The sequence below is a fragment of the Notechis scutatus genome, chromosome 6 (genome assembly GCF_049901735.1).
Source record: "Notechis scutatus isolate UNSWTSFEM ecotype Mainland chromosome 6, rNotScu1.2, whole genome shotgun sequence".
Lineage (NCBI taxonomy): Eukaryota > Metazoa > Chordata > Lepidosauria > Squamata > Elapidae > Notechis > Notechis scutatus.
In genome coordinates this window covers 24471683-24484642 of record NC_142014.1, presented here as the reverse complement: position 1 = coordinate 24484642, position 12960 = coordinate 24471683, and the positions used below count along the sequence as shown (strand labels likewise).

The window sequence follows — 12960 nt, the reverse complement described above, 5'->3', positions numbered from 1 at the left end:
ATTTCCCCCATCTGCTTACATTTGGATGTATTACTTGGGAGCGCTTATAGATCCTTCCTCTTCAAAAAGTAAGTTATAAAAACAATCCCAGTTTATATTTTCTGAGAAATTGCACCCGGTCTAAGAATAACTGCCAATTTACTTTCTTTTTTTAGGGAGTATTGTTTTTCTTGCTGAATTAGGATGTAGATGGTTTTAAAACATCTGCATCTTATGTAATTTTATACCGTACAGATGGAGTAAACATTGAATATATACAAACAATAAGAAAGGGGGAATTATAGTTCTTGGGTGCTCCACTGTATCCTTTCCAAGGAGCAGAGCAACAAATGGTTTGAATTAAAAACAATCCAGTTGAAGGAAGAATCCACACAAAATGATTTATTCCAACAGTGCCAAATATTGGCCTTTGCATTTGAAAGGTCCGTGTGGAATCTTAAGCAAGGCGCTAAAAATAGAATCAAAACAGTAGAACATCACCCATCCTGACTGCACAGCAGGAAACGGGCCATTTTTTTTTCTGTATCTGGTATAAAAATCATGAAACAGTAGAGGGAAAGGCCATCATATTGTTGCAATCAGGACGCGTCTTATTTTAGGAAGTGAAGTTTTCTTTCAACTTTATTGCATTCCAGAGACACTCAGGAGACTATCAAAGGCTTTCCTTCGAATAAGGTCGGCTTCATTTCATCATTTGCCTCTGAGCCACCTGGATAACATATGTTTCAAAATGGTAATTGCAGCACAAGAAACAAACAGACTTTGGGATTTACTTAAACTGTTCTGCTGCTGCAGATCCCGCTCTCCAAAATCTTACCCTTTCATCTCCATCACTGGAGGTTTTCAAGAAGAGACTACTAGACAGTCAATTACCTAAAATGGTATAGGTCTGTGATGGCAAACCTACGGTACGCATGCCAGAAGTGGCACGCAGAAGAGATGCACTGCACATGTGCATGCGCCTCCCAACAGTCAGCTGATTGTCGGGTATCTGCCGCACGTGCGTGGTGCGCGTGGTGCGTGTGCGCAGGGGGTGTCGCATGCACATGTACAGGCGGAGGGGGAGGTCACTCACGCACTGCATTATGGGTGCAGGCACGCGCGCATGCACACTTTTGGCATGCGACGACGAAAAGGTTAGCCATCACTGGTATAGGTTCTCTTGCTTGAGCAGGGGGCTGGACTAGAAGACCTCCAAGGTCCCTTCCAGCCCTATTCTATCTTATCCTGCCCTACCCTATCCTCTGCCCTGCTCTGCCCTGTGGCAATCTAATATAATTCATCTTTGTTGTCTTTATTTCTCCCAAAAGTTATTTTCAGTTTCATAAAATAGCTAGCAAATTATTAGAATAGAATAGAATAGAATAGAATAGAATAGAATAGAATAGAATAGAATAGAATAGAATAGAATAGAATAGCTTTGTCAGTTTGAATGTACACTCTGGCATACATTAAAAATTAAATTTTGTTGCGCACACCTCTAATTTTTCACTACATAAACATGACTAGATAAATAAATAAATAAATAAACAAACAAACAAATAAATAAATACCCACATATAATAAGACACAGAGAAACAACACAATCTAGTTCGGATGTATACATGTTTATGGTGAGAAAAACTACAGAATCTGATAGTCCTGCTAGAAATACTTCGAAACAGAGGGGAGATAAAAGGGATTATTATATCTTTAGAGAAAGTAAGGTGGATGTTTGTTTTTTTTGTTTCAATAGGGAAAAGTTGATGCAGAAGTTTTAAGCGTTGATATGATTTTATATGTTTGCCGTTGCAAATGTCCAACTTTTTAACAGCAACCGTTGGCTACCAATAACAAGTATGTTTCATTGTAGCAAGTGAGTTTGGATCTGTTGATCCTGACATACAGAGAGGGTTCCAGGTGATTCCACCTTGGTTTCCTGAGAGTTGGATCTCTGCCCTTCCTGGTTGGTGAAAGTCTGAGACAGGTGATAGGAGCCTAGATCAAATAGATGGGAAAAGTATTCTTAAGGTGAGCAGGTGGTTCTTCTTTTCTTGAAAGAGGTAGTGGAACAGCCTCAACGCCTTTTCTTTTGAATGAAGGTAGGCAGTGGTGGTATGTTGCCGATTCGCACCGGTTCTAGCGATCCGGTAGTGCCGGTCAGCAGTTGCCCTGTCCACTCGCCCCTGTCCTTTCCTTCCTATATTTCCTTTGTTTGTAGCTCAACTGATTTGCCGTGCATCAGCCGTTTTACTCACCAGCACTGATGGTAAGGTAAGTTTTCAAGCTTAAAATTGCCCATTTTAGAACTCTACACGTGTGCACGAAGCACACATTAGGCATCCACGCGCGCATCCATAGAACTGGTAAGTAAAAAGGTTTGCGTCCCACCACTGAAGGTACAGATAGGTGGCTGCACAGAGATCTCCTTAAAACAGATTGCCAGACTCTTCCCAATTCAGGCCTGGGTATAAAACCGAGACCAAGCTGACTGCTATTACAGATGACATGAAGTAATCCAATTTCCAGGTCCTTCTCAATCTCTCAAAAGCTTTAAATAACAGTTTTCTTAATTGCTTTTAGGCCCGGGAATGGGGACGCTATTTTGCACTAGTTCTCCTCCTTCTTCTTCTGCAGGAGATTCTGTTTGCTCTATTCCAAACCAAAGTATTTTACTTCATGATAAACGATTTGTGATTCAGGATAAACAATTAATTACAAAAGAGGGATTTCAATCAGCCTCTTCTCAGTGTCTTCATTCTCCCCCACTGTTAAAAAAAATCCGTCATGGATTAATGGAGTCTTTCTAAGAGTTGTTGACATCCAAGCTCAAAGGGTTTCAAATATTAGAAGGTCTGCTCACTTTCAGCAGTGTTGACAGTATGAGCCCAAACCTTCATAATGAAGGATTTCAATCACTTTTCAACAACTATTTGAACTAAGCTCTTTATCTTCCACGTGAAATGAAGAGGCTATCTCCTAACATGACAAATTACTCTTTTATACCAAGCTTATGGAACCTTGGATTAAAATCACTTTCCATGAGAGGGGCGGCCGTATAAATTTGATGAATAAATAAAATAAACAATTGGTAATCACCCAGTAGAGATTCAAGCTCTTTCATTGCAGAAGAAATATCCTTTTATTATTACTGTTGTTCTAAGAATTTAGAACAGCTGGCTTGCTACCAAACTATATTCTCGGATTCTATATTGCTAATCCTATTCCAAGCAAAATGTAGCAATGAACACAAGACTTTGCAGAAAATCTAGATCTGATAAAGTGGAATATTTGTAGCTTAGGGTTGAAATGAGGGCTCCTTGGTATTCTCCGAGCTTGGTTGTTTTCTTGCAGACATTTCATTACTAAACTAGGTAGCAACATCATCAGTGCTAGTAAGGGAGTAGGGCTTGCTATCAGTTTGTAAATAAACCCCACTAGCACTGAAGGTGTTACCTAGCTTGGGTAATGAAACATCTGCAAGAAAACAACCAAGCTCAGAGAGCATCAAGGAACCCCCTCAATCTAGTCCAAGGGTCTTCAAACTTGGCAAGTTTAAGATTTGTGGACTTCAACTCCCAGAATTCTTGAACTAACATGGCTGGAGAAGGAATTCTGGAAATTGAAGTCCACAAGTCTTAAAGCTGTAAAGTTTGAAGATCCCTATATATAGATCTTGGTTTATCTTACAGCCTCTCAATACCAAGACATCTATACGTGTGGCAAATATTTCCGGCCACAAGTCTAGCAGAGCCTTAGGTAGCCTATACATTGGTCTGTATGTTCCACAGTCCATATATCACTCCTTCAACCCCCTAAGCCAGGGCCCATGGGGTGGTTAGATCTGGCCTGCGGGGCCACCCTGGAAACAGTGAAGGACCAGCCCACAGTGCCTCTGCCAGCGAAAAGGGGCCCTGTTTTTGGCCACGATGGTCTCCTGCAGCCCTCTGCCAGCAAAATTCAAGGTGTAATTCAAGGTGCTGGTTGTCACCTTTAAAGCCCTTCATGGCTTGGGACCGGGTTACCTGAGGGAACATCTGTTGCCGGTCACATCTACCTGACCCATCAGAGCAGGGAGGTAGGGAATGCTGCAGGTCCCATCCCTAAGGGAGATACACCTGGTGGGACTCAGAAGAAGGGCCTTCTCTGTGGTGGCTCCCTCTCTATGGAATATCATTCCCCTCAGAGATTACAATGGCCCCCGCTCTAATACTCTTCCGGAAGGCACTGAAGACCTGGTTCTGCCAGCAGGCCTGAGGAACCCAGAGCGGGATGGAGCCCATCAAATGGCTAGTGTGATCTGCTGTCATCCGGGCGATGGGGTGGGAGTTGGGGGGTGATTTTTTTATTTTTTTTTATTTTTTTCCAGATTTTGTTCTGTTGTACTTTATTAATTTATTTGATTCTTTTCATTAGTTTTTATTGTTTTTTATTTTTATTTTTGGTTTTAAATTTGGTTTCACATTGTGTAAGCCGCCTCGAGTCGCCATGGGCGAATAGGCAGCAATATAAATGAAATAAATAAATAAAAAAATCCAAAAAAACGGAGCTTGAGAGAACTGTGTGAGCGCCCCACACACACCCTCCCAAGCTCCGTTTTCACTGGCGGAGGGCTGCAGGAGGTCATCGTGCCCTCCCCCCAGCTCCATTTTCACAGGCAGAGGGCTAGCAAAACAAACTAAAAACAAAACAAAAGGAGAAACGTTTCCCCTTTTCCATTTGAGCATGCAAGAAGGGGCAGGAAAGGAGAAAGGGAAAGAAAAAGTAGGGAAGATGGGAAGAGAGCCAGGGAGGAAAAAGGGAAAGGAAGTAGAAAGTAGGAGGGAAGGGAGGAAGATTATAATGAGTGAGTGAGGGTCTGAGGGAAGTCCTGCCTTAGCACTTGGCCACCACAGGTGCCCCCAATACGAGTGATGTCAAGGTGGCCACACCCACCATGCCCATGCCTACCCCGGCCTCCCGAGGTCAAACACAACCCTGATGCGGTCCTCAGTGAAATTGAGTTTGACACCCCTGCCCTAAGCAAACCATAGGAACCAGGGCATTATCTGTCCACCCTGACATGGATCCAATCCAACAGTCTCCAGCACCAGAGAAACGTAGCACACTGCCAAAAACCCCAAAGCACCCAAGATATCAATCTTCTCTCAATGTCTTGGCACCACACAGAACCAGCTACAAGGATGGCTCAGGAGCACCAAACAGCTCTGAGACTTACTTGCCCATCTATGTTCCTCCCTACCTCTGCACATGAATTTGAACAAACATGAAACACTACATACGATCTACAGTGAGTCATAACCCAGAACATAAAATTCACTAACTTCTGAGCTCTGTTTTTGCCGTTCCACTGCTTCTTCTACTGTTACAGCAATCTTCTCGCGATCTTTGTTTCTCTCTGCCTGCCATAATTCTTTTTCTTGGTCATGCAGTTTTTTCATGTTTTCCCTTTCGGCTGTTACTGCTGCTAGGATGGCAGCCTGCAAGTCCTCTTTTTCCACCTGCACATCCAATAACAAGAGTACAAAGGTGAATCTAAAATGTGAGCATTTCAGCAGTTTAGGTCAGTACCCAAAACGTTGCCTATAATCCCTAAAATGTTGAAGGTTGTTTTTGAGAAAAGGCCCTCAAGTTTATTTAAGCTCATTCGGAAGACTGGGGTAATTTTAGAAACTGAAAACATTGTTCTCAATAACATTGGATTTCCAGTTTCCCTCTGTCTTTGAAACACTTTTTCAGACGTTCTCTGAACAGGGTCTTTATACTGAACATTTCTGCTTTAAAAACCAATTGAACGAATTATGAACATCAGCCAAAGATTAGTTCCACTTACTGGGCTATAAAAACTATATTCTCTGTTTGTACAGTATGATAGTCTTTTCTTCCTGGCCACAAAATAACAGGGCAGAGACAGGAAATATTATTTTCAGCACTGCTACTGGGCATTATGCAGTAAGGCCAAGATAAGAAGGGGTCTGTTTTCCCTCATCTTGTGTCCTCACCTATATAAAAGGAGAAAGGATGCCAAAGGCAGACAGGAGGCATGGCTGGAGAGTTACCCCAGGATCAGGAAGTAAAATTTAATGACAAAAGATAATAAACATTATATATATATATATATATATATATATATATATATATATATATATATATATATATATATATATATATTAATTAATTATAATATAAAACAATATATATTATGTAACATATATTTGTGAATTACATTTATATTTATAAATTAATATATATAATTATATATTATATTAATAATATAATTAATACTATATTATCTTCTTCTTGTGCCATATCCGTCATTGGATGTTGGCGATCATGTTGGCAATCCTATTTTTATCAACAGAAAGTGCTGCTGAGTTTTGTCCAAACCGGTCCCTTAGATTTTGAAGACATGAATGTTCTTCTTAGGCCTGGACTTTGTTTGCCTTCAATCTTTCCTTGGAGGATTAAGTGAAGTAGGCTGTATTTCTCTGGTTAGAACATCATATTCTAACTTTCGCTTTTTTATGGTTTTGATGGTTTCCCCTGGCTTTCCCAGGCGGCTAATCACTTTCTCATTTTTGACTTTGTCAACCCAGTTTATACGTTAACAGCCATCTGTAAATCCACATTTCAAATGCTTCTAGTTTTTTCAAGTGGATTTCTGTCAGAGACCAACTCTCCACTCCATAGAGCAGGATAGAAAAGATGGAGCATCTGACAAGCCTGATTTTCAATCTTAGGCTTATGTTGTGACTACAATATTTTACAAAGTCTGCACTACTATTACTATTAACCTTCTCATCATTCCGTATCACCTATCCCCTCCCACTTGTGACTGTATGACTGTAACTTTGTTGCTTGTATCCTTACGATTTATATAGACTGTTTCCTTGTGATTTGATTCCCTATTTGTACCTATGACTATCATTAAGTGTTGTACCTGATGATTCTTGACTCTTGACGAATGTATCTTTTCTTTTAGAAAAAATTAGAGAGTCTATGCACCGAAGACAAATTCCTTGTGTGTCCAATCACACTTGGCCAATAAAGAATTCAATTCAATTCAGTTCAGTTCAGTTCAGTTCAGTTCAGTTCTGTTCTATTCTATTCTATTCTATTCTATTCTATTCTATTCTATTCTATTCTATTCTATGTATATATAATAAATATAGACACAAAGTTTTTCTGCCATGCCATCCCTCTGCTAAATCCCTAATTCCCACAGCACTGTCTTATATCTAAGGATATTTATCCATGTAGTAGGGCTGTATTGCTATTATCCTTTTCATGCTTCCTATTACCTTTTCATATTGGTATCTTATGATTATATCACTTTGTTGTTTGTATATTATGATTTATGGTTGTATTTTACTGTTTATGATTGATCACTTTGTTGTTTGTATGTACACTGAGACTTATATGTGTCCAATGACACTTGGCCAATCAAGAATTCTCCTCTCCTCTCCCCTCCCATCTATTCTACTTTAGTCTAAATTCTATATTCTATTCTCAACCTGAATTGGTTGCTCAAAATACTTTCTTCTCAAAATTATCTACCATGTAAAGCTTTTCAGAGTGGAACTCCTGCCCCCCCATCTAAAATCCTCAGTGCTTATTAGAATGAATGAAGGGAAACAGAAGAAGTTTTCGCTTGCTTCTAGCATTTATCTTTTAACAGATTAACAGAGTTGGAAGGGATCTTGTAGGTCATCTAGTCCAATCCCACACCAAGCAGGAAATCCTTCACTATTTTTGACAGATGGCAGTCCAGTCTCTTCTTGAAAGCTTCCAGCGATGAAGCTCCCACAACTTCCGAAGGCAACTTCTGTGCCATGGCTTGATTGTTCTCACTGTCAGAAAGTTTCTCCTTATTTCCAGGTTAAATCTCTCTTTGTTCAGTTTCCATCCATTATTCCTTGTCTGGCCTTCAGGTGCTTTAGAAAATAGCTTGATCCCCTCCTCTCTGTGGCAGCCCCTCAAATATTGGAAGACTGCTATCATGTCTCCCCTGGTCCTTCTCTTCACTAGACTAGCCAAGCCCAGTTCTTGTAACCGTTCTTCATATGTTTTATCCTCCAGTCCCCTAATCATCCTGGTTGCTCTTCTCTGCACTTTTTCTAGAGTCTCAACATCTTTTTAATAGTGTGGTGACCAAAACTGGATGTAGTACTCTAGGTGTGGTCTTACTAAGATTTTATAGAGTGTATAAGTACCTCACTTGATCTCGATTGTATCCCTCTGCAATTTAGGATTGAATTGGCTTTTTTTGGGCTGCTTTTAGTTCTAATATGGTTTGAGAATGGGTATCAAGAAGAACACAAACCCAGGAGAACAATAAAAAATTCCTCTCATTAAAAGAACTCCAGATTCCAGGTATTTACTTGGTGCAGTTCCATCTTCTCCTCCTTGAAGCAGCAACATCAAAGGGAGCTTCAAAAGGTTCCCCTAGGGACAATGTTTGCATACTAAGATACCTGTGCAGCTGTAGTCAAAGCCTCCTCATTACGTTCCCTTTCATTCTCCATGCATTTTTCCAACATGTCCTGGAAACAGAGCACAGTAGAAAGCATTATAGCCTATAAAAATACCTTCCAAAGCATGGGTGTCCACAGAAGCCAGGGGCTTTGTCAGAAGGATGAAAAGAGCCTTGTAACATCACGGGACCCAACACCACAACCACAAAAGAGTCAGAGTCAGTGTTGCGACACCCATTTCATCATTCGTTCATCACCTCGTTTCTCTCACAAATATTTCATCTTCCAAAAGAATTTTAGTTCGCTTTTTTCTTTCTAGAACATCTAAGCCTTCTTAAGACGGCACTCCAATTCCTTCCAGATTATACTATCTGGAAAGACCACAGCTGGCCAGCCAGCTGCTGGAACAGAATTTGGAGTCTGTATCTAATGATGTTCAAATCTGAAGTCAGCTGAAGTGAGAAAGAGAGAGATGGGACTCATTTGTAGTTCAGTGATGAATCAGAGTAGGAAAATGAAGTTTGTTCCCTTCCCTTGACAAGCCAGAACTAGAAAATGTTCCTCTAGAAAATATTCTGGATTCCGTTTCACAATTTTATATGGATGAATAATACAACCAGGTGTCCAGCCACAGAATATTATTTTCAGGTCGACAAGAAGTGAGGCGAGACCACAATAAATATGTTCGCGGTAACGCTTATTCACTTTTTACCCCAATTCTAGATATGTAAGCAATTTTTAGGAGGCTCTTTGCCCTGAAAGGCAGCCTAAAAATAATTAATATTAATTAAAGATTATTTAAGTAAATTATGATTGACAAGGTGAGATTATCCTGCAGGGATGGATATACAAACTCTGTTCTTAAAAAGAAAACCAAAATGAAGGAAAAAGGGAATGAAATATAAAGGTGCAAAAACTTCTTAATGGTGGAAATAAATTGCACCATATTAACTGTTACAACTGCAGGTCTATTTCTTCTCATAGATCAGGGGTGGGGAACCATGGCCCCTTTGTGGACTTCAACTCCCAGAATTCCTTGCTGGCTCAGGAATTCTGGGAGTTGAAGTCCACAGGTCATAAAAGGGCCGGAGTTCCCTTCCTCTGTCTTAGATAAACCCAATTTAAGGAAATCTACTTTTGTCCTTGAACCCTCCTCACGTCTCAAGACCTTCTGCTTAGATGTTGCGCCCTTGTGAAAGAAAATATAGTTTAACCTCTGAAAGATTCTTCCTGGTTCTCAATGACATCTCTTTTTTAAAAAAAAAAAATAGTATAAGAGCTGCAGCCCTTAGATATGGACAAGTACCTTGTATTCCTGTGACTGTAGCAACAAGGATTCTTTGTTTTTTTCTTCCAAGGTTTTCCGCTCTTCTTCCAACATATCAAGCAGCCTTTGATGCTAAAGGAAAGAAGGCAGGAAGGAAGGGAAGGGAGAGGGAAATGGGAAGGGAAGGGAAGAGGTGGGAAGGGAAGAGGTGGGGAGGGGAGGGAAAGGAAGAAGTTGGAAGGGAAGGGGTGGGAAGGGAAAGGAAGGGAAGGGAAGAGAGATTACATTTATATAAAAGCAGATAACAAGTAAAACCAACCCTTGTGATCTTCAAAGTTTATTCAAAGGTTTTATTCATGGATATCTGCTGGGATGGCAGTGGGGGAAGTGACAATAACATGTTATGTCATGGTATCATCAGGCTGATGACAACAGGAAGTGCTTCAAGTCATTGTGGCTTGATCTGAGATGTCTTTGTCTATTACATAGAATAAACTTGAAAAGCACCACAGAGTCCTTGATGTGCACAGTTTCCTCAAGGAACTGTTTCTCAGACTGCCTGCCATCCTTAAGAAGGCCATCATGATTTAGGTAACAGCAGAAGGAAGGAGTTTTGAAACAGAATCTTTTGGGGAAATTTGGCCGAGGACAGACACAGAGATTTTGAAATGTATTGATCATTTATATTTAGAAATCACCCGTCTTCTTCAGAAAGTTAATCTGGATGGTGCACAAATAAAAACAAAAAAGCTTTATACAAAAAGCTTTAAAGCTTTAGTTATTAAAAAAAATAACTAAAAAAACAGGAATAAAATGATTTAAATTTCCAAAAGGAGGGGAGCGGTTTCAGGGCGCTAAACAGCCCCATGGCTGCATATTCTTCTGCGGGCCCCAAATGAGTCAGAATAAACCTTAAAACAACAACGGATGAAGGGACAACGTGCAAAGATATGGAGGCACCTTAGATCATTGCTAAAAACCTTCTGTTGCAGCAGCTGTTACAGAAGGGCTGGCTAGCTGGAAAGAGTCTTTGGAAGAGTTTATAGCTCCTGCTGCCTTAAGAAAGTTCAAAACATTCTTATTAAAGATCCATCTCATCCTGGGCACCCTTTTTTTTTTTTTTTGAAATATTACCATCTGGCAGACGGTACAGAATAATACAAACAAGGACAAATTGGCTGAAAAACAGCTTCTATCCCAGGGCAGTAGCTCTTTTGAATTCTACTGTATAGTGCCATATTAATGCAATATCAGGGGTTTTCAATTCAATGTACAGAATGTGAAGGATGTGTGTTTGTGTTTATTTTCATAGTCATAATGTACACTGAAGATGGTATTTAATTTCATTGTACAAGGAGCAACGACAATAAACTAAACTAAACTAAACTAAACTAAACTAAACTAAACTAAACTAAACTAAACTAAACTAAACTAAACTAGTTTATCCAATATGATCAGTTGGAGTGTTTATATACTGCAGGAAGAAAAAAGTCTGAAACTGATTATTTTCAAATTATGGACAGATCTATTAGACAATTTCTTGTACAGAGATCCTTTACTTTTTCCTGAGACATTCAGCCTGCAAGATTCAGGACAAAGAAATTATCTGCAGAACATTAGGTAATTGAAGTAACTGCCACCATAAGAAATATTCAAGCTACTAGGTCAGTGATGGCTAACCATTTTGGGCTCCTGTGCCAAAAATTGTGTGCGCGCTTGCATGCTCGTGCTCGCGTGCCAGCACCCAAAAGGCAATGTGCCCCTCCCCATGACCCCTATGCATGTGCACGCAATCCCAAACCCACCTCGCCGCCCCCTGCACTGCGCCTCACAGCTGATTTTCAACCAGTTTGAGGCCTTTTTCGCCTCCCAGAGCCTTTAGGAAGGCTTCTGCAGGCTTTTCAGGCGGAAAACTAGGCCCGTTTCATCATTTCTGGTATTTCCGGAAAAACAGGAAGTGATGAAAAGGGCCTAGTTTTCGACCTGAAAAGCCTGCAGAAGCCTTGCTAAAGCCTCTGGGAAGCCGAAAAAGGCCTCAAACCAGCCGAAAATCAGCTGTGAGGCATGCGCATGCGCAGTGAGGTTAAGTTTGCCTGCAGCTCGCATGCCATAGGTTTGCTATCACGGTACTAGGTGATACAGTTTGGGGAAACATGTGCGATACAGTTACTATCAAAGAGATGATAATCATAGTGGATAAAAGCCCTCCATAAGATATTTTTACATCCCTAGTATTTTGCTGATCATCTTGGGAGACATGATGGCTTCTTTATCTGATGTCCCAAAAGTGCTTTTTCAAGAGGCAGCTGGACTTTTTTTTTCTTTGACGATGTTTTGCTTCTCATCCAAGAAGCTTTTTCCAAGAAGCTTTTTTAGAGCTGAAGAAGCTTCTTGGATGAGAAGCAAAACACCCTAGTTCAAGAAGGAAGAAAATTAAGATGAAACAACTTTTGCCTATGGGAAAGAAAAAAAGAAGTTACAAAAAGAAACCCAAAACAAAAGTTCAGACACAGGTTACTTTTTTTTCTGCTAGCTGTTTCGAGCAACTGCTCCAAGATGAAAATGTTTGATGTAGAGTCAAAGATAAATACAGTCCTGTGGTTTTCCTTGATTCTTGTTTTAAAAAGAAAAAGGAAAAAAAAAGAAAAGGAAAATTTATTTCCTGGAATGTGAGTCAAAGAAAATAATGTAAATAGATTGAATCATGTTCATAAGCAGGTACATTTTTTTCTTCAAAATGAAGTCTGCATTTGAGGAATCATCACAATGCAATCAGAGACCCTGTTGTGAAGTCACACTATTCCAGAGAACCCATTTACTGAAAAATAACACCACCACCCCAAACAAAAAATCATTTGAACAGGTTACTCAAATCTAATCCATCAAACTTCTACAATCTATGTTTATAAGCACTAAGTTCCAAATAAACACCAGAAATGAAAAGAAGGAGGGGGAGAGGCATGATAGCAGTATTCCAGTTGTCGTGCCCCTGTCAGAATCTGATTCGGAGGGGGAGGCTGAAACAGCTAACAGGAAGTGGGAGTGTGGCTCTGGTGGCTGTGGAAGAAACTGGGGAAGGGCAAAGTTCAGCTGGGCAGAGCAGGGGAGAGGGAATTCAGAGGAAGACCCAGGCCCACCCCCACCTCATCCTAGGGCACGTAGGGAGGAACAGAGAAGGGAGCAACGTGAGTTGTGTGACTTATGGGGAGGAAAGGGCCCTGATTCCCTTCATTAGCTGCA

The 12960-nt window shown here is 40.4% G+C and overlaps 1 protein-coding gene across 4 annotated transcripts in view; it reads right to left on the bottom strand.

Moving 5' to 3' along the window:
- Positions 1-12960, bottom strand: part of CCDC91 (coiled-coil domain containing 91) — a 118043-nt gene that overhangs the window by 30638 nt on the left and 74445 nt on the right. For all 4 annotated transcript variants that reach the window (XM_087969541.1, XM_026679277.2, XM_087969543.1 and 1 more), the window contains 3 exons: positions 9760-9852; positions 8454-8522; positions 5304-5480 (listed from right to left, as the gene is read on the bottom strand). In XM_087969541.1, the coding sequence (XP_087825667.1) occupies positions 5304-5480; positions 8454-8522; positions 9760-9852 (339 nt within the window). The remainder of the gene's footprint in view (positions 1-5303; positions 5481-8453; positions 8523-9759; positions 9853-12960) is intronic.